This window comes from Eublepharis macularius, chromosome 2, assembly GCF_028583425.1.
Source record: "Eublepharis macularius isolate TG4126 chromosome 2, MPM_Emac_v1.0, whole genome shotgun sequence".
NCBI lineage: Eukaryota > Metazoa > Chordata > Lepidosauria > Squamata > Eublepharidae > Eublepharis > Eublepharis macularius.
The window spans coordinates 191,506,028-191,531,831 of NC_072791.1; the positions used below are offsets into that span (position 1 = coordinate 191,506,028).

The 25,804-nt window shown below is 41.2% G+C and overlaps 1 protein-coding gene across 4 annotated transcripts in view; it reads right to left on the bottom strand.

The window, feature by feature from the left end:
• Nucleotides 1–1,074: 1,074 nt before the first annotated feature.
• The window catches only part of RBMS1 (RNA binding motif single stranded interacting protein 1), a 197,258-nt gene continuing 172,528 nt past the window's right edge, over nt 1,075–25,804 (bottom strand). For 2 of the 4 annotated variants that reach the window (XM_054970474.1, XM_054970472.1), the window contains exons 7-14: nt 16,828–16,934; nt 15,618–15,667; nt 15,424–15,517; nt 13,877–13,927; nt 13,341–13,451; nt 12,582–12,662; nt 5,169–5,253; nt 1,075–3,687 (exon numbers count right to left, since the gene is read on the bottom strand). In XM_054970474.1, the coding sequence (XP_054826449.1) occupies nt 5,176–5,253; nt 12,582–12,662; nt 13,341–13,451; nt 13,877–13,927; nt 15,424–15,517; nt 15,618–15,667; nt 16,828–16,934 (572 nt within the window). In that variant the 3' untranslated portion in view covers nt 1,075–3,687; nt 5,169–5,175. Of the gene's footprint in view, nt 3,688–5,168; nt 5,254–12,581; nt 12,663–13,340; nt 13,452–13,876; nt 13,928–15,423; nt 15,518–15,617; nt 15,668–16,818; nt 16,935–25,804 lie in introns of all 4 variants that reach the window. The other 2 variants (XM_054970473.1, XM_054970471.1) reach the window with 1 other exon arrangement.

Below are 25,804 nucleotides of genomic sequence, written 5' to 3' on the forward strand. Positions count from 1 at the left end.
GTCAGCCCCACTGGAATATATATAATAGAAACTTAAGAGGTTTGCTCAGCACAGCTGTCTTCCCTGAAATGCTGTCTCCCTACAGGGGGAGGTAATTTGTGAGACTAGCTTTGGGGAAGAAGCACTTCTAAACAGGTCTACTCATTAGCAATCCCCATGTGAATCAATGGGGCTTATTCCCAGGAAAGTGTTCACACCTCCTAAGAAAGTCTGACTGAACATGCTCGAAGTGGCCAAAAGGCACGCACAGGTTTGTCACTAGTCTCCTCCTTTAATGCTAGGCATTGAGGGAGAAAAAGGGTCTGTCTGATACACACATTAGGAAATAGGAGGCTTGAAGGAGACCCTTCACTTCAGTCATTCTGAAACTGGAGAACATGAGTAAAGTAATAAATCATTTCCTCACTCATCCATCCTGGCCACTCCCATCCATTCAGAAGCTTAATTAATTGAATCAGCAGCACAAGACTTGCTTTCTGGAGCATACTCACAATTCGTTCAGGTAGTCAAGATTCTTTCTACCTGGGCTGACTTCTTGAACAGTGTGTGTTGTCCAGATTAATAGACTGCATAATCATCTTGTAGAAGAGGATTGTTACGGTGCAGTTTGGTCAGGGCTGAAGAAGCTTCTCCAAGCTAATGGAGGTGACCACTGATGATCACAAGAAGGAAGAAAAGAGTACTCCACAAACATGACCAATTCAGCTCATCTTATGACAGGCTTTTTTCAACTGTTACAATGAAAGGTGACATTGTCTATATTCTAGCAGGCAGTGTGTAGCCAGTGTGTAGCTCCAACTTCATGCCCCTAGCACTGAATTTATGGACCTTCAGAGGAATTGCTGCTGATCCTGGAACAACTTGAAGCTGAAAAGCCAAATCCTCCTGGTTACATGTATGCCAGTTGTTTAATTTAATAATTGTTCCCCTTGAAATTAATGTAATGTATTTTGAGAAAGTTAACATCCATTTCAATAAAGCCTAAGCAAACAGATCTTTGGGGAAACAGAAGTCCACTATAAGCTACTTTATCCCAGCACAGTAAAAGCAAAGAAAAAAAATCTGAGAAAGCCATTTCATTTTTTGATCTTTTTTATTCAAAAGTTTTCAAAAGAAATAAAACAGAAAAAAGCTAACAATCTAATCAAATGTACAGTTCAAAAATGTCTTTTGGCATTTTAACAACAAGTCCTAGGAAACAAAATGACAGAGTTATCTTGAACCGGACAAATAAGTTACCACTGGCAAGGTTGTGGCACTAGTAAAACAAAAATAAAAAATTAACTCTCTTGATCATATAGATATCTCTATGAAAATCTTTTTTTTCAATCTGTACAAAAGGTCTTTCTTCATAAATTATTTTTTTTATAATTTAATGGCTGTCTACTATGTGATGTTTAAGTAATTGATTTTTTTTTTATGTACAGAGGTTATATTTTGCAAATCTTACCCAGATAATGAGTATGGCACTTAGTTCAGACGTTTCTAGCAGCATCTATTCCCTCCTTCTAACCCGATTTTTAGCTAATTGAAAAAAATATCAAATAGCAAGCAACCCTTGCCCCCAACTCCCAGAAATATATCAGCTATAGGAAACATGTTGCAAGACGTCTGAACTTTAACAAAGCAGTAATATTCCAGGGAGCATAGAACCAATAATACCACAACTTTTTTTTCTTTTTTAAAAAACAACAAAATACAAAAGAAACAAAAACACATCTCTTATGACTATGTAATTTACTAGAATCTACACTTCTCAGAGCAGCATTGACTTTTGAAACTATGAAATGTCACTGACATCTGTACTTGAATACTCACATAAAATTTAAAAACTAAAAAAAAAAAAAGTGAAAAGAAAGAATTGCTTCGGCCTAGCTCCTGAGCTAGGATGATTTGGTCTGTGGAAACAGGGAGGGCCAGCAACCTGTCCCATTACAAAAGGAAATAAGCCTTGAGGTAGATAACTGATCACACACAGTTGACCAGACAAGTACACAGTTTTGGAAGACAACTTAATTTACCATTTGATTTAATATACATGCGATCATAATAAAAAATGAGCTTTAATAGCAGTGAGTTTATCTAATATGTAAAAAGTACAAATAACAGTGTATTCATGAAATCAGGAATTTCATAGTTTCAAAATTGTTTTTTTTTAAAATCTTTACACTTAACACTTGTAGTGATGATGTAAAGCGTGGCACTGCTTGGATCCAAGTCTTCCTTCATGCTTTTTATTTTTGTGTGTGTCCATACATCAATTAAAAATTATAAAACCTAAATGCAAATGTACAAAAAAAGGCACATTCTTCTAACCGCAAACTGGTCCGGCAAAAAAATTAAAGAGTACAGAAGACATAATGGCTGAGACAAATCAGAATTATTGGTTACTGGCTCTTTGTTCTTTGGTAAAGTTACCTTTAAAAAGTGCCAAGTCTTTATTTACCTAATATAGAGAGCTAGTACCCAATCTAGTACGTTTTCTACTGACATCTCAGCTTATGTTTGAAAACAATTCCTTTAGCTTTTGCCTTTTTTGCTGTAAGAGCAAATGCTTCTATTTGCTAGGTCTCAGCATAGCATCATCATTCTAAAGCACTATTGTTACGAGAAAGGAAGGACAGAAACATTCTGCAGATTTCCCACCCCAAACTCCCCTCCCCCACCCTAAAACTAGAACATCAATTAGCTTCTGGAAAAAGGCAAAAAGATTTTTTTTAAACATTGCATCATACAGCAGAGTTTCTAACTATCAGAGGAAAACTATCGGCATAAGGCCTTACAAACAATTTATCCTATTAAAATTTCCCTAGTCGAAAATGTGTTTCACACAAAACATTTCCCTGCCCCCTCCCAAATCTTGCATTTCACAACCTTACATTATGTGAGAAAAAAAATAATTAAAAACACCTACTACACATTTTAAAAAGCCAGATTTTTTTTTCAGCAATTTTAATTGACTACCTCTTAAAAGCCCTAATCCCGCTGTTTTACAAGGCATAATAGACCAGCTCATTTGGTCAAAAGCATTCTACACCATTAGTTTGGACTACGTACTGAAACAGCTACAGCATTAAAAGAGTTAAGGCAAATTGGAATTCATAGAAAAAGGATAAGACACTTCACACTACCTTAAAAGAAAAGAAAAATAACCCCAGAAAGCTATGAAAAACAGACACTACAACTGCAACACTGCACTATAGCGACACTCACACAGCAAGCACAGAACATCAGCATGGATGTTTTACTAGTTTAAACTTCAAAAAACAAAAACTTACACCATTTTTTAAAAAAAATTAACACAAAATAAAAATAAAAACCGAGAGACGGATTCTGTCATGCACAAGAACATGTCTCCATTGCGATCTGTGCATGGCCAGATTTTTTTTTAAAATTTATTTTATTTTTTTTGCGTCATAACACTTGATAAAAATTTTCTTACTAAAATAAACCTGTTCAAGAGGGGGAGGGAACAGCTACTAGGATGACTTTTAAGGATTTTTCTTTTCTTTATGCACCTTATAGAACTTATAGCAAAAATAGTTTCAGTTGATTTCATTATAAATAACGTTTTCAAGAACCTGTGCAAAACTGTCAATAATTTCTAAAGCACAATTGATCAGTAAAATCCATGATTGTTTCAGCCTTTTCAGCATCCTTTCTCTAGGCAAGGTCAACACCACATATCTGAAAGAAAAGAATAAAGCATCATACAATTCTATTTGCCTCATTCCTCAACATCATGTGTAATCGTTATTTCTTTATCTAGATACCCTACTTGTCTCTCCAATGGAAACTCCGAATGGCTGGCAACAGTGTTCTCCCCTCTATTTGATTCTAACAACCATCTTCTGAGGAGGGCAGGGTGAAGGAAAGTGACTTTTGAATATATAGCTAAGTCTAGCAATAACAACCAGTGCTTGGATGCAGTTTTGTATATATGGTTCTTCTACGGCAATACATAAACTGGTGCTATTCTTGTCATTACTTTGCACTTTCAACGCCCCTGCTTTAAACTCTATTCGTTTTATATTATTTTGTTTAAACATTTCTCTTTTGCTTTTTCTAAGCCACTAATTAATATTTTCCTAGGACAGACCCATAAATGACTTATTGACAACATTGTCATGCTGTTTAAACCTACAGGATTTCCTGAACCTCAATTTGCTGCTCAGAAGTCACAATAACCCTTAGCCAAACCATATTTTATGTATTTATAATCAGTCTATGGTTGCTACCCTATTTGCCAGCGCAAGGGTCAGAATCATTGCATTGGATTCTATGGCCGCCTTCCATTTGTGGAAGGACTCTTTAAAAAGCAGAAAAGGGGTTATACTTGGCAGAAGAGCATTATATTAAGAAAAGTTCATCATATTCAAACTTGTATTTGCAAAATATTTTGCACTAGCACAACATTATTATTGTGTTCATAGAGACCAACCTGTTTCCTTTTCAAATGATAGCTGCAGGTTGTGGAAAAACATAGGTTGGCTTACGAACAAAAGATGGGGGCCTTGATGAGATGCATATGCTTATACCATCATGCAAACAAAAAACAATTCAATGAGATAACTTGCTATGACCAGGGCTTTTTTTCTGGGAAAAGAAGTGGTGGAACTCAGTGGGTCCCCATCACTCATGGTTTTTTTCATGCAGATGCCATGATATCAGCACAGCCTTCTTTTGTGGACAAAGGAGACCTTCCTTTGTTACCGGTGGACAAACTGGTTGGATTCAACTCCCACTGTGCCATGGTTGACAGTAATGGTAAAATTTTTATTACCCCAACAACTTGAACTTGTTACAAAGTCAAATTGAATCAATTACATATTTACTTAAAAGGAAGACCCACATACACTTATTACGGTACACAGCTGTAAGATATGTGAATCTAAGTCAATATCATATATTTCCTTGATAGCATTCCTAGCTAAAAAACAGTTTTCCTTTCAAGTAGACAGGATAAATTGCTGGCATTGTACCAAGTATATCCATCAGTAGCTTGGGATATACATGCAGCTTTCTCAAAATATAAGATACACTATACAGGTTCAAAAATCAAACGGGCTTCAAAAAGGATGTGTCATTTCATATATGGTTTTTGTTTATACAGTACTTGAAAGGCTTTTTTTGAAATGTATTTTTAAGGCAACTAATTAAAAAATTACCTCTCAGTTACTTGTTTTGCTGATAAGTATATGGAGAATGATCACTGGATGTTTCTACTGTAACTTGCTGCTGACCACTGGCTTCCTGTATAAGGAAGGAGAGTTAAGCATGAAATTGGAACTAGGAAAAGTGAATTAAATTATTGTTTTCAGGCTTTCCTTAAACAATTAATTTTAAATTTTACTGTGGTGATGAAGCATATTTAAAACACAGGCAATAAAAGAATCTATTCAAATATTTAATACATTCTGTGGCAAGTATATTTATTTAGAAAATGAGCTTGCTGCTTTCCAGCTGTTGTTGTGAGGCAGCTCACAACAATAAACCAATAAAAACAAATCACAATAAACCTCAATAAAACGATCGAAATCAGTAATACTGGAAAACATATAAATCAAAACCACCACTAAAAGCAAGCCCGTGCTTAAAAGCACCTAACAGAGTAGTCTAAAATGATATTTAACAAATATTCCCCAGGCTAGGAGCAGACCATAAAACAGCTAAAAAAAGAGATAATTCTTTAGTTAAAAGCCTGGGTAAAGAGAAATGTTTCCTTTAAGCTGATTCTTAAAGGAAAATAAGTAGGGGCCAGGTGAGCCTCAATGGGAAGGGCATTCCAAAAGTGAGGTGCCACCACTGAAAAAATCCTGCTTATGGTCACCACCTGTTTTACCTCTGCATTCAGGAGCACAGAGAGCAGGGTTTGACAGCAAGCTCTCAACAGGTGGCTTGGACAATATGGAAGGAGGTAGTCCTTCAAGTATCCCAAGCCCAAGCCATTTAGGGTCTTAAAGGACAGAGCCAGTACTTCGAGCTCTGCCTGGAAACTGATGCGCAGCCAATGTAGTAGATCTTTCAGCCCAGGAATGATACAATTGATGTATCCAGCCCCTGACAATAACCTACCTGGCTGTCACATTCTTGACCAACTGAAGTTTCCAAACAGTTTTCAAAGGTGGCAGCATGTAGAGTATGTTACAGTAATCTAATCTGGACGTCAACAGAGCACGGGTCACTGTGCCTAACTGACATTCTTCCAGAAGTACAGTAGCTGGCATATCCGCTGAAGCTGACAAGAGGCACTGCATGCCGCAGAGGAGAGCTGAACCTCCAATCACAGGAGAGGATTCAGCAACACCTCCAAGCTACAAACTTGTTCGTTTAAGGGGAATGGAACAACTTCCAGGACAGGCTACCTCCTCAGAACTCAAGTGGTTTTGTTACCGAGCAAAAGCACCTCAGTCTCATCTAGACTGAGTTTCAGTTTATTTGCCCTCATCCATCCCATTACCTTCTCCAGACACACCTGGCTCAGCTGTTAAGGAGAAATGGAGCTGGGTGCCATCCATATACTGGTAGCACCTCACTCCAAATTACAGGGTTGTACGTACCTGTAACTATTGTTCATCGAGTTCTGTGCAAGCACACATTGGGGACTACGCTTACACAGGCCTGCCACCGGATAAACTTATTAGCTTCCTTTGAGTTCTGTTAGAGGCTGCTTCTCCCCGTTCACGTACACTAACCATTTCCCCCGCCTAAAATGTGTCACGTGACCTAGGAGGAGTGATACCCCCCCTCAGTTCTCCTGAGCTGCCATGAACCCAAACCAGTTACCATCAGAGAATTCACAGCGGGGCAGGAGGGAGGGATGAGTGTCTACAAATAAGAACTTGATGAACAATAGTTACAAGGTATGCACAACCCTGTTTTCATCTTTGTACTTCTGTGCATCCACACATTGGAAAGATTACCAAGCTACACACAATAAGAAGGTGGGGTGAATCTCTCCAACTCAATTTTTATTGTCTACAACACAAGAATATCACTGAAGTACATCTTCAGCACCCAAAGTACGAACCAACAGTTCCACAATTTTATTTTCTTTCCTTTTTTTAATGGTTGTTCAACATGGTTGTTCAACATCAACAACAAACACGGAAGTATTAATGTGTACCAATATATACAATGGCAACCCAAACATTATTGTAGTCATTGGATTGATCATAACTCAACTAACTGGGACTTCTAACTCCATAAGATTCATCATACTTCATCTATACCTATGCATGCATACATTCACTAGACAGTAGTTCACACAAATAAGGAATGTAAAACTGCCCTTGCCACAGCCACAGCCACATCCCGTGTGACATCTACATCCATTGCATCATGTTTAACAAAAGTATCTGAAGAGGACCAGGTTGCGGCCCTACAGATATGAGCTCCTGGCACTCTGCTCAGAAAAGCAGGGGATGATGCTTGTGCTCTGGTAGAGTGGGCTCTGATTCACAGCAGGCATTCTAACCCCACTTGCTGGTATGCTCTCTGAATTGCTGATACAATCCACTGTGATATAGTTTGGGCCGAAGCCCGCTTCCCCTTATTGGGTCCCTCAAAACAAAGAGGTACGTGTCTGTGCGAAACTCCTTTGTCCTATCCAAATAAAAGGATAAGGCTCTCTTTAGATCCAAGGAGTGCAATGCTTTCTCCACTCCAGACAGAGGAGAGTGGTAGAACATAGGAAGGACAATAGCCTGAGGGCCAAGTGACGAATGACACAGGTTGGACACTTGTCAGCTTCCCTCAAGTTTTGATGGGGACCAAGAAAAACCTTGAAAAAACCACTTGGATGCTTTCAACCTCATGGATCTCTTGGATCACCTCTTTTTCTAACAATAAAGTAATCTCAGCCTCAAGTTCCTGTAAAGTATTGTTCACAGCCAAAGAAGGCACAATGCAATCAGGACTTGCCACAAACTCCAACATATGGCCATATTTAAAAATGGCTAAGAACCAAGAGTTGGATGTTATTGATTCCCACTGAGAATAGTAGGCTGACAGTCTTTCAGTGAAACACGGGTCCAGGTTGGGTGTGGCAGGAACACATCAGAACTGTTTTGCAGACCCTTGGGTGTCCTTGCGCTGAGATGTCTGTTGCAAGATTTCTGTTTAACAACAACAACATTCGATTTATATACTGCCCTTCAGGATGACTTAACACCCACTCAAAAGTGGTTTACAAACTATGCCATTATTATCCCCACAACCAAACACCCTGTGAGGTGGGTGGGGCTGAGAGAGCTAGAAGCTGTGACTGATCCAAGGTCACCCAGCTGGCTTCAAGTGGAGGAGTGAGGAATCAAACCCAGTTCTCCAGATTAGAGTCCCGTGCTCTTAACCACTACACCAAACTGATACCAATACTATCCCTTCTTCTTCTTCTTCTTCTTCTTCTTCTTCTTCTTCCAAAGTGCATCTCCTCAACCTTGGTTCTGGTCTCAGATGGTAAGGCAGTAGATTTGAGCCACAAGTGACATCGGATTAATATGGCCTCAGCCATACCCTTTGCTGAAATTTCCACTGTGTGACGGCCAGCATTCATTTACTGCTTGGAAACTCTTATGACTTCAGTCTGCAGCAAATCGAACATTGTCTTTTTGTCTTCTGGAAGAGTAGTGACATAGTCCGAAAGTTTCTCCCACAAGTATAATTGGTAGCCACCCATAATCACTTGATGGTTACCTATTTGCAGGCTAAGACCTGAGATTGAATACTGTCTTCTCCCACAGGCATCTATTTTCTTGCCTTCTTTATCTGCTGGATCTGCGTGGGAGCCTTGTCTCTGTTTTTGAACTTCTTCTGCAATTAGAGAAAAGGTAACAGGGTGTTTGACATGTATCATGCTTTACCTTGTACATGGCCTCTACCCATTTGGAAGTGGCGGGGAGTTCAGCTGGCTTCTCCCATGCCTTTAGAATCACTTCATCCAATCCTTCTACAATAGGGAATCTGACAGTGGCTGGAGTGTCACCGTAAAGCCTGCCCAATAATTTGCCTGATGTCTTAGGAGCACACAAAGACACATCCAGGTCCAGGGTCTGAGCCATCCTAGCCAAGCACAGATCTTCATACAGAGAGCTTGAGGATGGCACCATATTTTTGTCCAGAGACGGTTCTGATACCTCGGACCTGTTGTCAGATGGCTTCAGACAATAATCTGGATCCTGTTCCTCAGAGTCGTAAGAGTGATGGAGTTGGGCAGGAGACGGAAGTGGAAGCCAAGCCTTTCCTGACGACGTGGATGGTCTTGAATCTGGCATGTTGAAGTCATGAGGACCCCCAGCCCAATGACTGGTATGGGGGAAGAACACAACACGACAAATGGTGCTCGTGCTGAACTGACCCCTTTGACTCCAAGGACTGAATATGCTTGGATCCACGTGCACCATGTTGACTTGGAGTCGGAGACCATGCTCTGGGAGTAGCACCTCAGATCCAAGCAGATGACTCGCCCACCAGTGCTGGCTCTGCAAAGGAGGCGGATTCAAAGCCATGTTCAGCAGTTCACAAACCAGAGCTGGCCCCCAACGGATGCAGCCCTCGTGATTCACCCTCTGATGCCAAGTGTACTGAAGAATTAAGGTGGAGCGACGGAGTCCTAGGAGGAGGCAAAATGACATCGTCCTCCGAGTGATGTTCTCTGGATTGGCTCCAATGCTCTCGGCTCTGGGCAGACTTCGATGAGTGCTTCGCCTTAGGTTTCTTCGCAGGCAGGTGGTTCCAAAGAGGACCTCGGTTCTGGGGAAATATGTGGGGGCTGAAGCTTTCAATGTAGTTGGATCTGATGTCAGAGTAGACTGTACAGAGGCCACGGATCCCGCCCTGGAGCGCTGAACCAGAGTGGCTGTGGGCTTGTCAGCTCTCTTAGAATAACCAGTCAAGTGCCTTTTAGAGCCCAATTTTTGACCCATATGGGGTCAGCTCTGGCGAAGACTTTATTCCACAAAGCAGCCTTGAGGCCCTCTCATTTCTGACTTTAGTGGTAAATTGCTGGCAAAAGGACCATGCGCTCACCTTATGCCCTTCTCCTAGGCATAAGAGACACAAGTCATGCTGGTCAGACCTGGTCATCTTAGTACTGCACTGGGTATATTGTTTAAATAGAGATTTCTACGACATAATGGAGAACTCACTGCAACTGCTCTCGACTTGTTCAGCTTGAGAAAAATGCAGTCCAAAGTCACCAAGGTAGAACTGGGAGCCTAAAGCGCCAAAAGTCCAGTCTGAAGGTCAAGTACCGAAGATATCCGTCAGAAGACTGGTCAGTTAGAAAAAGTATGAACGAGCTCAAAGCAAAGTTCCTCTCTTCGCAGCAGCTAAGAGAGAACTGAGGGGGGGGGAAGTTGCACCTCCTACGTCACGTGACCTATTTTATGCAGGGAAAATGGTTAGCCTACGTGACTGGGAAGAAGCGGCCCCTAACAGAGCTCACAGGAAGCTAATAAGTTTCTTTGGAGGCAGGCCTGTGCAAGCACAGTCCCCAATGTTCAGATGCACAGAAGAAAGAAGATGAACCCTGGATTCTGTCTCCCAGTGATTTCATGTAAGTGTTAAAACAGCATGGGGGAAAAGAGATCTTTGTGGGACCCCACAGAATAAATGCCACAGGTATCTTCTGGAATCAGTCAACTAAGTAACAGTGAAACCACCGGAGCCTGGCACCCCTCCACACACTTCAAGCAAACCAGCTTCTTCAGAAGGATACCATGATCAATGGTATCAAAAGCCACTGACAGGTCCAGAAGAATCAACAGTGATGCACTTCCCTATCATTTTCCCAAGGAATATCATCAGTCAAGGTGACCAGGCCTGAATTGGGGTTGAAATGGGTCTAGATAATGTCACCTCCAAGATTGCCTGAAACTCCAGAGCCACCAGTTGCTCTGGTACTTGGCCTAAGAAGGAAGTAGTTATTAGTTGTTTGGGTCCTGGGATGCCTTTCTGAAGATGGGTCTCAAAACCACCTCTTTCAAAGCAGTTGGAACCACACCCTCCCTCAGAGGGGTGTTTATTGTCTTTCAGACCCACCAATCCATCTTGTCTTGACACCGACAGCCATGAATGATAAGGGTTGTGTCTAGATGTGGTGGACCACACACTTCAAAGCAGCTTGTCTAAGTTAACAACTGTGAATGTTTCAGGTAGGAAGCTGTGTTGGTGTGCAGTAGAACAGCAGGATATGAGTCCAATAGCACCTTAGAGACCAACAAAATTTCCAGCATACAAGCTTTCGAGGGTCAAGCTCCCTTCTTCAGACCCCTGTGAGTCTACAGGGGATAAATTTCTCTAGGATTCATCACTGCTCCGATAGAATTGCCTCATTTCATCATATTAATCTGCCACTCCATTTAATAGCCATGTGGGAGGCTCATATCAATCATGAAAGCAACAAAACCAGGCCACCTAACAAACAAAATAGGAGTTTCTACATACTCTGGGGACTCACCAGGCATGAAGAAGCGTATGATTTTATAAATTAACCAAAATAAAAAGACAAAAAAAATCACCTGCAAATACATTCTAATGAACATGTTCCAAGAAGCATGCAATGTCGAGAGTCAAAAGAATAAGAACTGGAGGGAGCTATGGACATTGCCTGTTGAAGTCCCTTAGAGCTTACAGAATCCTGGAGGGAGAAGAGTGTTTCCAAATTATTTAGTCCCGCCTTCTATGACTCCCTGCAGCTTGTACTATATCTAAATAGTAAAAAGGGTGACTGTGTCATTATAAGACTAGGAGAATGAGGCTACCCACAAACAAGAGGAAAGTTTTTGCAATATTATAAAAATGTAGAAAAATACTATTCTCCCCAAGCATGGTGAAAAGAAATCCAAAGAATAGGAAGAAAGAGACTAAGCATGCTGTTGCCATGGAACGCTGGTCGTATGAGGGCAGAGCACAGGTACTCTGCCTAGTGCACACAAAGACAAATAAAAGCAAGGAGCTTGCCAACTGGCAACAATCACTGTGCAACTTAATGAGGACAGGAACTGCGATTAAGGCCTAGGTGAGAAGGGTTAACTAAACACCAAAGGGAGCAGCACAAGAGAAGTTATTTCTGAGCCACATTTCTGAGAATTAGGATTTAAAGGAGCAAGATCTGAGCCCAACAGTACTTCTACTGCAGACCAACATGGCTACCCACCTGAAACTATCCTCGTGGAAGGTTTTAAAGGGGCAGGTTCCCACTTCCCAACTTTTGAAACGCTTGCCTATTCAAACTTGAACCCACAGCCATGTTGCTCTACTGAGAAAATTACTTAGGAGGTAGGTAAGGATCCAGATCTGAAGCCCTCTACAAGAAGTTGTTGTGGATCACCACTTGTTCCAAAGATGATATGCAGGATTCCAAGCTACAAAATCATTTACAGAGCAGTCCTAAGCAGTTATTCCAGTCTACGTCCATTGACTTCAATGGGCTTGGAGGGGAGTAACTCTTCTTAGGATTTCACTGTCAGTTCTAAACAATGTTATTTCAGTAAATTAAACTAATATAAAAGTTGTGAATGATGAAATCAATTATTTTGGACTAGAAATACATCCCTCTCATTACATTTCTTTATACCCACCTCAACTGGAACACCAGCTGTCTGAACATGGGTGTACTGGGGTATATAAGCTCCTTGCATAGCTGTTGTGGCAGGCATGTACTACAAAGAAAGATAATTTATTTAGTTTAAATCAAACTTTCAATAAGGACAACTGAGTTTTTGAAACATACTGAAAGCTTGTTTTATACTATAATCGAAGAAAACTGCATTTTTTCCTAGTATGGAAAAAGCATTAAAACTCCTTAAAAATTCCTCAGATTGTGCTTCCTGTAAAAGGAGGAGACATGTTCTCTGTTTTATTCCCATCTGGCCATTTCAGCTCTTGCCCCCATCCCAGGAACATGCCCATTAAAGGAAAGCCGGAAACATAAATGCCAAATGGTGGATACCCTTCTCAGCACTGGCACACTTGATTGTTAGTGTAATTAGCTTTGGAAGTGCAGCTTGCTTGTTTTGGAAGGAAAGGAACCCTTCATCCGAGCTTTTCTCCCTTTTAAGAGGAGAAATAGCAGCTGGATTCAGTTTCTGACACTCAAGACATGTGATTGACAGGGACATATTCTCTGTACCCTTAAAAAAAAACTTGGTGCCCCTTGAATATAAAAAAGAGAACATTTTGCACAGAACAATTGATTTATATATTTACTGCCCAGTAACTGTACAAATATCATACACAAGATGAAACGGCTTAAGCCAATAAAAAACATATTTCTTGAAAGTATAGTAAAGTCAGTGATTTTGGTACTATTGTTAGGCTTTATTAGAAGCATTACATACTGTTCCAGTACTGCCCAATGAAAGGTGACCCATCTGCTGTGTCAGGGGACTTATCATAGACGTGGGCTGCAAGGACATGGTGTGGTCCATGGAAGGAGTTAATACAGCTCCCTGCAAGGGGGGAAAAAAAGCGTGAAGAGTGAAGCTGTAATGATTCAAGAGAATTCCTCTTGGCTTTTATATCCTAACACGGGTCCTTTTTGCAAAGGTTGGTACAAGTGAAACTCTTACTTGAGCAAACATGATTGGGTACATTCCTTTACAGTCTTAAACCCATAGTTCCCAGCGAGATTGAATGACAGTCAGAAAAGGTCTACTAACATTAATGACTATACCTACACAGCCAATTAAATGGCTTGACTGGTTTAGCTTCTAATATCATTTAGTGCAGGCAGTAATAACCAACTCCCATTAGAAAAGGGGAAAATCCGAAAGAAGCAAGACGTCAAAAAAAAATCAACATGATGTACAGAAAAAGCAGGTGTTTGGAGAAGCGGCATCTACATTCCTGAAATAAATAAAACATGCAAACTTACAGGATGCTGCATTATATAGGGCTGAGGTTGCATCCAAGAAGGGCTCTGCACCTACAAAAAAAAAATTGCATTTCTTTTAAAACAAACCTCACTGTAATCTAGTTTTTACACAGATTTTCAGGAAGTTCTGATCTTGAACTATGTTTCCATTGGCCTCCATTGTAGGCAACAGAGGCCAAGTATCCCAGGCCTTGAACTGTTCTATAGTAGACAATGGAAAAGCTAATGAACTCATAGTATAATGTTGCTGAATCACGATTTCCTTTTTATAATTATTAGGGCAGAACATCTGCATACCACTTAAACAAACAATGAATTCTTCACAAATTCGGAGTGGAGCCTTAAAAGAGCGGAAAGCCTTAAAGGGGTACTGCCACTGTTGGCTCCAATTCCGCAAATTAACTTTGGGAAGAGCTGGGGAGAAAGGACCGATCAGTCTGATATGAATTTGTACTCGGCATGCTGTGAGCTGAATACCAACAATCCTAACATGACATCACAAAGAGAGCAAGAGAACACAGGATGTGAGCTTTTCGGCATGCTTTTCTCAGAGAGCAAGAAGAGGGAGTGGTTCTGTTAAGTGGGAACATCTGTTTCCTCTTTCTCAGACTGACTGAGATTTACATTATCAGAGACTGCTTGAGTCCTGGTAAAATGCCCAACTTTGATGGCAGGTTAACTTCAGAAGAATCCCATAAATATACTCAACAGTTATTTGGTCTTTATTGGAGGGGAACTCTGGTTTAAAGGAACAATCAGTACTGTTGTTTCTACAGGAGACTCTTGCAAAAACTCAAGATGGGAGGAACTAGGGGGAAGTATTCTTCAGGGTCCGTGATAAGCAGACAAAAATTTTGGAGAAATTGAAAAGAAGCTGTTCTTTATGATACTTTCTCACAATAGGAGTAAGCTGCTCCCTCTTCAAATAATAACTGTGTAGACTCTGGTTTCCATTTCAAATAATACTGAAAGAACTCAGTGAAGAGTTCAGAACAGGATGCTAGGGATTTTTTTAAAGACTTGGATGCTGACTGCACAAGTAAATGTGCCAATAACATTTGCTGTAAAGAAATTACAAGTGTGTACCTGTGATGTTATGTTCCTACACGATACATCCTCTACAGGGTAGTAGGACGCACAGGATTTGGTGGGGCTGAGGGAATCGTTCCTCTCAAGCTAGGATGATGATTCCCCACCCCAGCCAAGACTACCAAGCATTTGGTGAGGGGTGGTGGTGGTGGGTGGGAGAGAAGCCTCTCACATCCTCACACTGCAGTCCTCAGCAGGATCAGCTGCCCACAGCACTTTGAAAAGTTAAAATGGTGGACTCAGGGGATGTGGTATCGTCTAGCAGAGCTTATCCCTGGGAAATAAAGGAACGTGAGGAACGATATTGGGAGGGTAGTATCTGCAGTGGGAAGGGGTAAACTGGCAGAAATTTCTATTTGTGTATTCTGGATTCTGCACACAGAACATGCATAACCAATTATAAATAAATGATATATATGAATATATTATCATTTATTTGCTTACTTTGAAATACAGACCTGGTATGTGGAAACTGGCGAAGCAATATATGGCGTGATAGATGTCTGAGTAATCATTCTGTTTGTTGCAATACTGTATGGTGAAGGATAAAATCTGGTGGGGAGGGGAGAGAAACATCTTTATTAAACCTTCAAACAATGAACCTTAGGAGAGCTTCTAGTTCTTAAATGTCAGGCTGTACATATGTACATACCCGTTTTGTAAAGCAGCTGTAGTTGGATCATAAGTGAGCGTCATCCCAGCCTTTGGGAGAGGAAAGAAAGCACACAAATCAACAAGATGGATTGCTACCAACAACAACCAAAACATCCTCATTGGCCCCATTTGTCTTCTACAGTCAAAGCTGCTGCAGTGGTGGTATATTTTGTAAAATTGTGTTGGCACAAGTACTGCAAGGAGCGTGTTGCCCTTCTTAAACGGAAATTAAGACTATGGTTCTCTTGCGTAGCAAGGCTTTCCCTAATCAGTACAATGCCAGGAACAGTTCTGTAGTCTAATCTCGGTTATGCAGCCAAAACTGCACTGAACAGGGCAACTCTATACTCACTCACAGCTCTCTAAAACTGTGACACTCTGGAGTGGGGAGTATATATTTTATTCAGCTATTCTGCGAATGAATTAAGGGCTGTGAGGTCCTGCTAGCCTGAGGGTTGTGTCAAACCCTATCTTTGGCCTCACATAGTGGAGGAGATTTCAACTTTGTCCTTTACCCTCTAAGCCCAGTGAGGAACTGCTTCACAGGCTCCAAGCAGCCCAGCCAGGTCTCTCGCCTTTGGCCTCCCTCTTTCGGCCCAGTTTTTGATGCCTGATGCCCATCCATACCCCTTGGAGCCCAATTCAGATTTGAGATCCTGAGGCTTGTGGAGTAGTGCCTAGGCTTCTCTGTCGTTTCGCCAAAAAGGAAGTCACATCAATGCCTCACACTCAGCTGGCACCCAGGGACAGAACCTGCCCGCTGTTCCCCTTTGCCAGTGATTTTCTGGGGGCTATTTGGCATCCAGAATCACCTGGGAGAGCTCAACCCAGCCCACTCCTGCAGCGCAGTTAAGTCCGTTATTGTCAGACAGTGCAGTGAAAACATAAAGTCACATTAACACAAACTACAGAGGTTCAGCTTAAACACATAAGCACACATTTGACTATGCACAAGAGAAGAATCAAAATCGAAAATTACAACTCAGCTTTAAAATTTTAATGAACACAAGAATGTTCTCTTTATTTTAGCAGTATCAGATACATACTGTTGTGTTTGTATTATTATATCGAGAGGCCCGAACAGCCATAAGATTCTATTACACAACATGTAGAATGCTAAAACAGGGCACCTTTGTGCAATTATTACTTTAATTATTTATCATTACACACCCACACAGAAGGTTGAAAGGACGACTTACAAGTCTCACCTCGCCTTCCCTATGCCACGCTCGTCCATTCTGTATATACTTGTTCTGATTCTGTCTCTTTTTTTGGCCTCCGTCTGCAAACTTGCACAACAAAGGCTCTGCAGGAGCTTTAAAAAAAAAAACCCTTAAAATTAGTCCGTGATTTCCAAACAATTCATATTTTTTTAAAAAAATGTTCACCAATTGACAGGTATTTACTTAATATCTTAATATTTACTTCAAATACCGCCTCCCCAACCTATTTAACTTGGAAACTACATTTTTCACCCAACTTGGCATATGGCTTTCCTACTTCACAGTACGTCACAGACTTTGCCGATCCAGAATCTAGTATAAATATTCAAATGCGTTGGTGATGGTTTGCAAGATTAGGTTTATTCATATGATCCACCCAATACAGCAGAATTTTTGTAGGGGTTAGGAGCTCTGATGTATTCTCACAATGCAATGTCAAGAACAAGACAACACTACACTCACAGAGGGATGCGTCTGCAGAGCTGCTGCATTCATGGATGTTCTTTGGAACATCTGCTTGCATGGGAGCTCCTTGATCATTCTGAAGCACTACAGAAATCTGGGTCTGAGAGAGTGCTGAATCAATGGTGATGTTATGGCTCAGAAATGAGCTGGGGAAATGAATTTCCCAGAGAGGAAGGAGCTCTTCCTTCAGCTTATATTTATGGCTCGAGATACGCTCATAAGTTGCTTCACATATTTAAAATATTTATATCCTGCCCATCTGGTGAGAAACATCTGCAGAATGGCTAATGATCAGTGAAAACTATATAAAAGGCAAAAATGTAAACAAAAAAATCAACAAAATAACAAACCACCACCTAACCACAGCAGCAGCAACAAATTAAGATCAACTTATGTTGACCCCAAAAGTCTTAAGAAAGAGTCCCATTTTCATTATTCCTCAAAAGGCAAACAGAAAGAAGACCAAGAGGGATTCCATTGGAAGAGCATTCCATAACACCACCATCCAAAAGGGCCTTTTTCCTTTCTCATGCAGTACCATGAATGTTGATGACAATAACAACAACAACAACAACATTCGATTTATATACCACCCTTTGGGACAAATTAATGCCCACCCAGAGCGGTTTACAAAGTATGTTACTATTATCCCCACAACAAAACACCCTGTGAGGTGGGGTGGGGCTGAGAGAGATCCAGAGAGCCGTGACTAGCCCAAGGTCACCCAGCTGGCTTCAAGTGGAGGAGTGGGGAATCAAACCCGGCTCTCTAGATTAGAGTCCCACGCTCTTAACCACTACACCAAACTAGCTCTGAGAGTCAAATGGTGTCTTCTCACCAATCAATGGTGTCTTCTCACCAATCAGTTGCTGAGCACTTGATGACCAGCAGTTGATGTGTAACTTCATTTAAAAATAAACGTGAAGTGACAGAAACCTGTAACCTAGTGGTACAGATTTAGTGTTACATCACTTGGTGTTGCAATCATTAGCTGATCCACATACATGCATGAAACACTCCTACCCAGTAGTGCCACTGAAATTACTGGAGTTTACTCGCAGTTTGAAGACTGAGAGATGGCAGATGAGATGGAACTTAAAGCTGTAGAGCAAGTTTTAAGATGGCAACTCAAGTCTGCTACTCATAGCAATTGGTTTTAAGCTACCAGCTGTGCTGCATGATGCCATACAGGAAGGACACTCATTACCAGATACAGTATCAGTGGGATCTGTATTTATTGTCGGTAGGTTGTTATCACATATTTTAAGTAAGGTCACCATAAAGTGTCACTATTACTGTGAATTGCTGTTATTCATTTATAGTGTATTTTATGACACACATCTTGTATTTTCATTAGCCAACAGAGCCTCAGAAGAACCAATTCAGAGCTTTGGTATTAAAAAAAAAAATACAGTGTCTGAAAAAGTGACTAGAATAAGTCTCTGTAGTTTCCAAATCTGGCCACTTGAAAGTATGCTTTAAGGAATTCCGCTGTTTCCCAGCTATTTACTTATATACCATTGCTAGCACTTATATACCATGCTAGCAGCTTGGATTCCTGCAGAAAAGGATTATATAACAAAGTGAATTATTTTAACATTTACCTACAGCTGGTTGGGGGAAAAAAGCCATTTTGGACTTTAAACCGATGCTTGACCAAACCAGACGGAAGCTAGACATTCAACACTATGGCCAGGAGTGCCTTCTACGAAGTCTGACAGGCTAACCAGCAACAACCTTTCCTGGGCAGAAAAGATCTGGCCACTGTGGTATATGCCCTCGTTACCTCTAGATCGTATTATTGCAAGGCATTCTACATGGGCTTGCCCTTGAAAAGTGTTTGGTAACTTTCATTCATTTAATTTATTTACAGTCATTTGACCAATCATATAACACATTTACACTGAAGAAATTCAAGGCATACAGTGGAACAAATAAAACAATTTAAAATTAGGATCTAGTTACAGAATTCTGTAGCCAGAATGCTGATTCAAGTGGGTCACAGGGACAATATCACTTAGCCAACTGACACTGTCTCATCTGTTTCCATGCACAATTCAAGGTGCAGGTGTTGGTCTTTGAAGACCTAGGCCAATTCCAGACGACTAACCTGAAGGCGCTGCATGCCGCCATGTTCCGGATCAGGACAGGGAAAACGCGAAATATCGCGTTTTCTCGCACGAGAAAACGCGATATTTCGCGTTTTCCCCGTCGCGATCCGGAACATGGCGGCATGCAGCGCCTTCAGGTTAGTCATCTGGAATCGGCCCTATATGGTTTGGGAACTGAAGGACCGCCTACTCCCTTATGAACCAACCCAACCACTGCAGTTATCTTCCAAGGCCCTATGTTGGTGCCCTGCCAACTGAGATTAGGTAGGTGGCAAACTAGGAGACGGTCTTCTCAATCACAGCATCACAACTCTGCAACTCTCTCCCAATGGAGATTCATCCGTTCCCTTCACCCACCAGTGGTTGAAGACATTTTTTTGTTTCATTTGGTGTTCCCTCAGTTATCCTGGCATCCTGTCCAATGTTTTAATTATTGTTTTAAATGTTTTAACTGTGTATTTTAGCTCTGGTTTTGTTTTAATGATGTGTTTTTGTTGGTTTAGGTGTTTTTAAAACATGATTTTATTATGTATGTTTTTCACTTTGTTAGCTGCCTTCCCAGCCTCGATGAGGCCAGAAAGGCAGGGTATAAATTCTGTAAATAAACCTTTTCTTTCTTGTTTTTCTATTCAGGTTTCATTTTATATACTGGATTAGCATGGTGCACTCTGCTTATGAAAACATTTTGTGACAAGTGGATTGTTCAGAATACATGAAACAACTTGGTATCATTTAACTGGATAAAATCAGGCTACAAACCATTTTAAGTATTAGCCCCTTTACAGAAGTAGACCTATGAACCGAGGGATGGCAACTTGCTCAATGTGAGTCCATACTTCTCGAGAATCTCATTTGCAAGGTCTTAGTCAGACACTCTGACCTTTCACTTCTTATTTGTCTTTAAGACAGATTCTTAGAACTACCCCAGGACAAACTAATCGGGAGTGGCAATGTTTTTCTCAATCCGTTGCCATTATACACGTTTTCACAATTCTCTAATTCTCAAACACAGCACTTCCCTTCTCTCCCTAATGACAGGGTAGAAGAAGAGCTGAAATTTTGTTTTCAACATTCTCTGCTGAAAATTCCTGCTTCGCAAGTCTCCAAGGCAGGTGCCATTCCAGGCAGTCAAGAATGGCTAGAGAAAACTTGTTCATAAAACAGGGAATGGCAAGTAAAAGTGAGGAGGTGGTAAAAATGGAGAGTAACAGGGAATCAAAGTTATCACAGCCATGAACCGGAGGGTCCCCAAAGCCATCATCTCCCCATTCCTGCTCTTGATTCTAAACTGTGTAAAAAAACAAAACAAAATTTACCCAGATACTATGTATTAGCTTAAAAGTAAAGTCTGTTTGTCTTTTAAAAAAAAATATGTGAGGGAATATGACAAAAATAAACTTTTAATTTTGAAAGCTGACTTTATTCATAGATAACCTAGAACAGCCAGGCTTCAAATTGCTGTGAACTCCCATAGTGGATTACAGTGTCTTCACAATGTTTCAATTTTGTTTTTATATTGTCATCCACTTTGAACAGTTTGAGAGGCAGCTCATACATTTCTCTAAATATATTCTAGCTCCCTTTCCTACAGACCTGTTCAGCCCATTCTGTATCTGATTCCAAACTCTGCAAGCGAAGCTGCACTACCACAGTATATTTTTTGCAAACAGATGTTTTTCCTCTCACACTTACTCCCTGAAACCTTCTGGCTTCTTTGTCCTTATGCTGTTTTCCCCCATCCAACACAAGTTTGCTGATTCAGCCAGGTTTTGCTGAATTTGGGACTACACGTTGTTCCACTGCGGCAGATTATTTTGTGCTATGGATATTTATTCCTTGACCTTTAACTTAAAGCTTTGCTGACCAGGTGGGCTCACCTCTCCTGAACTTGCCTACCTTCTCACAAAGCCAAGACACAGAGTTAAGAATAAGGCCGAGAGACAGGCATCTCACACAGTTCAAGCGGGAAGCAGCAAAACAGCAAAGTGTGTGTGTGTGTGTTTGTATTCAGAAGCAGAGAATGTGGTGTCATGTGTAGGAAGTGATGTTTTCTGAGGCCAGGCAGAAGATGATAGATGGCAAAGTGGACAGTGCAGACAGGAGAACTTTTCATATGAGCAATGGAATGAGGGAAGCAAAGGACTATGATGAACAGACTCTACCACAGAATGTCAGCTCGTCCTTCAGAAGAGAATTACGAAAGTGCTACAGGACGAGCCCCTTCCCTGGTAATATTAGCCGCCATTCTGCTTATTAACCCCTGATGGTGAATGCTAAATGAATACATTTGAGGACAGGGAGCAGGAAACAGCTGTGAGGCCTCCAATTTCAGGACAAGGAAGTACCAGAGAGAATACACCACAGAAGGGGTCACAGGAGGTAAAGTCAGGCTTAATCCACAAGGGCTAATCAACCACTCAAACTACACTGCGAGTTCCTCTTCTCACATCTGCAAATGTGTAACTCTCTATACTGGCTTTACAAAAGACAATCATCAACACACAAAATGTTCAGCACAGTCTCATAAAAGACAAAATGTGTCTCACTTGCTGAAACACTGAGACACAATGTTTCAACATGTGAGAAGTTAAAGGCCCAGGCTCTACTTCTAGATAGTTTGTACCCTAGAAAACAAGATTCATTAAGCAACGGTTGAAATAATGCTAACACTGACTTCCCTCCTTGCCCTCGTTTTTCACATTTGACGGATCAAGTGTTGCCCTTCCTAATAATGAAAGGAGTGAGGCAGCAACAATCTTCAAACCATAAAAAAGGAAGAGGAAAATTGAGTACCAGTGTGCTCTTCTAAGAAGGAACAATAAAGACTGAAGAAATGAACAAAGAACACTCTCAAGCGGTGAAAAAACTCCTTATTTAGGAGATATGTGATCAATATGTGAGAAGGAGGTAGTGTTGCCAACTCTGGGATGGGATGATCGTGGGGATTTGTGGGTAGAACCTGAGGGGTGCATTGGATAGAGGAGGAACCTCTACGAGGTATAATGCTATAGAATTCACCTTCCAAAACAGCCATTTTCTTCAGGGGAATTGATCTTTGTCATATGGAGATCAATTTTAATTCAAGAGGACCTCCAGGCACCACCTGGAGCTTGGCAACCCTGGAAGGATGGATAGGTGTATCTTTTTACTCATAATTATTGCAGTGCTTCTAATAAAGATGACACCAGTAATCAAAATAAACTAGGCACAGCCACCTTCAAGACTGTAAATTTTTTCTAGTCCTTTTGGGGGGGGGGGGTGTTGACTGTGTCCCATTTGTTTTGCCTCTTTATCCTCAGTTGATGAACAAAGTGCTAGTTAGACACATTGAAAGTGCATGAGGACTTTTGGCTAAGATAAAGTGTAGAAAGTGCTTTAGGACCAAGAAAGCTTCCCTTAGGTCCATATTGAAGCAGCAGGAGATGGTAGGAAAACAGAAATGAAGATATACTCTCTGCCTTAAAAGGTTTGGGAAGAATTTAAAAGTTCCCGTAAGAGTCTCATCCCCGAAAAATGCTCAGCATGCACGAATTTCTTTAAAAGCAAACATTAACATCATTAAAGTAAATCCAGATTTACTTCAAATCCCTTCTTTAACTAAATCCTGAAATAAATATGTGCTATTTGTCTCCTCCTCCATGTAGTATATAATTTTACTATACACAGAATGTGAAAGGGAAGCACTTTTTAAAATCCATTCTAATCTTTGCATTTGATTCCCTGATTGTGTTAATAAATTTGTATTTAGTAATTTTCTGCTTCCACCCAGCAAAAACTAATAGCATAGAATGTTAACTACAGTCTGCAGTAGGTGGTGCAATTAATGATCATAAGCTGATAACTTTCTATCATATGGTGAGTAGGGACTCATACAGCAGAAATTAACCTAAACAGGAAACGGTCTTAGTGCTCCAAAACTTTTACTTTGTTGATTTTATCTTTAAAATAATTTGGTAGGTGGGGGGGGGGAGTTTAAAAAAAATCTTAACTCCTCTGGGTCTATGCCTCTGAACATTGGGTTTTTAAAGAGCAAACTGATTCTCAGTGCTTTAGAACAAAGCATAAAGCCAACCATCTCAAAACCAATGACTAATTATAAAATGTCTCTGCTGGGTGCAGGAAACCGCTGCTCTCCCAGCATCCCATAACCAGAATAGACGTTACAAAATCTTTGACAAGAAGTCCTTTAAAAGCTTTAGAATGTCATGATGCTTTCCAAGCAGCAATGGCCTATGTTCAGGTCTTCAGCTTGGCCTCATTTACTTTGAGTGTAAGTGGCATAATGCTTGCAAAGAAGAATAGCTACATACTTTTGACAGTAATATCAGGCAAGTAGTCATGTTGGTCTGCAGTAGGTAAAGAAAGTCCAGAAGCATCTTAAAGACCAACAAGATTCTAGGGTGTAAATTTTCAAGAGTCAAAGCTCCTTGATGGAGGTAACCGATGAAGGAAGTTTTGACTCTCAAAAGCTCCTATCCTGAAAATCTTGGTGGTCTTTAAGGTGCTACTGGACTCCAGTCCTGTTCTACTGTTGAGAAGCTGATCACAGCAAGAAATAGCACCTCTGTGCTTCTGGTCACATTAAGCAACAATCTGGCAAGAACAAATATTCAGAGGGAATCAGTGTCCCTTGTCAAAATATGCAGCATTTGCAGTAGTTTTATCAAAGACAACCCAGAAATAGGGTCTCTGATACACCTGAGCTGTTCAAAAGTGCCTTTAAAACCAATCATTACTAGAATAGTTAACTAGGTATAACCTTGACTATGCAAAGTAGTTGATATGAAATAAACCCCAAACCAATCAAGATATTAATGAATATAAAACACTATACAAATAAAAAGCGTCAATAACTGGGCCTCCAAGAAAGGGATAGTTACTCGCTCTTCCAGGCAAGGATGCCTCTGCATTACTTAAACAATTTCTTTTCTCTCATCTGCAGAAGATACTGGGCAGTTTCCTGCACTCAGCATCAACCTTCTTCAGCAAATTGACCAATGCTGATATCATTATTTGCAAAAGGCAGACAAATCCAATGAGATCAAAACCAAGGTTGTTTATAATTTCCTATTTGCACATTATCTGAAGGGCGATCAAGGCAACCGATAACCTTTGCCATTTGGGTGGCCGACACAGGCTCACTTGAAGACAAGAGGCAGACTGTGAAACAGGTTTACTGGCTGTGATGTGTATACCAAGACATGAGGGGAAGAGGCAATTAGTTTGAAAAGAAATGCTATGCTCCTAGCTAGCTGGCAGAAACTATTTGTCATAGCCCAGTCTGAGAGTAAGGTCTCCTCTGGAGGAGAGGAGCCTCGTGTAGCCAGCCAGGACTCCTCAGGAGAAGAAGAGTTCTGTGTAGCCAGCCCTAGCCCTGACTCAGCAGAAGCCAGCAATCATGAGCAGCAGCTGCTGGCTGATCAAGGCTCACAGCTAGCAGCTGAGACACCAGCACCCTCTAGCCCCAATACCACAGGGGAAGCTCAGCCAGGAACTTCCACAGGGGAGGCTCAGTCAGGGACTGCCAGCACCACAGGGGAAGCCCAGCCAGGGGCTTCCACCCCCCCAGGCTCACCCACACCTAGAGAGCGCCGCAGGCAGCGCCAGAGACTGGAACTGCAGGAGAGACGGCGCAGTGCTTGTCTCCTGAGCCAACGCCAGCTGCTGGAGAGTGATGATGAGTAGCATCAGGATGGAGCCCCAGCAGCTGGCTGAAAATCACGCCTGGCTATAAAAGCCAGTCAGGAGCAACTGCCAGGCGTGGAAGCAACGTGTCAACTACCTGCAACCACTTCCTGGTACCTTGTGTCTTGCTCTTGCCTGCACCTGACTTGATACCCTCGTGCTCTGACTTACGGACTGGACTTGGCTTGGCTTTTTGGATCTTGGACACACCCCTGGCGTTTACCTTGGGCTCTGACTACAGACTGGACTTGGCTTGTGACTTTTGAACACCCCTTGGCTTCGTGCTAGTACCTGGACTCCCAGCTTGGGCGGGCCCAGCCCATGACACTATTGTTGTGGCAGAAATGCTGCTGTGAATTCTACATTATTTTCTAGGTGATCACTTCCATAACCTGCTCAATATAACTATGAAGAAACAAAAATGTATGCACTACATCTCTTATGCCCTTTTTCCTGGAAAGGAAACCAATCTTGAACAAGCTGTATTTTGGTCAGGTTAAGATGTAACACGGACTTGGCCATAAAGGAATGATATGTGGGGCTCACTATTTCAGACACGCTTACCATTTCCATGAACGCCATTAATGCCCCGATTTGCTGCGTCATCTGAACATAGGCATGCTTTCACAGTAATCAAGCAATTGGAACAAATTTCTCTAAAATTATTGTGATCATTGCCAGCCATGGTCATGACAGCTTAA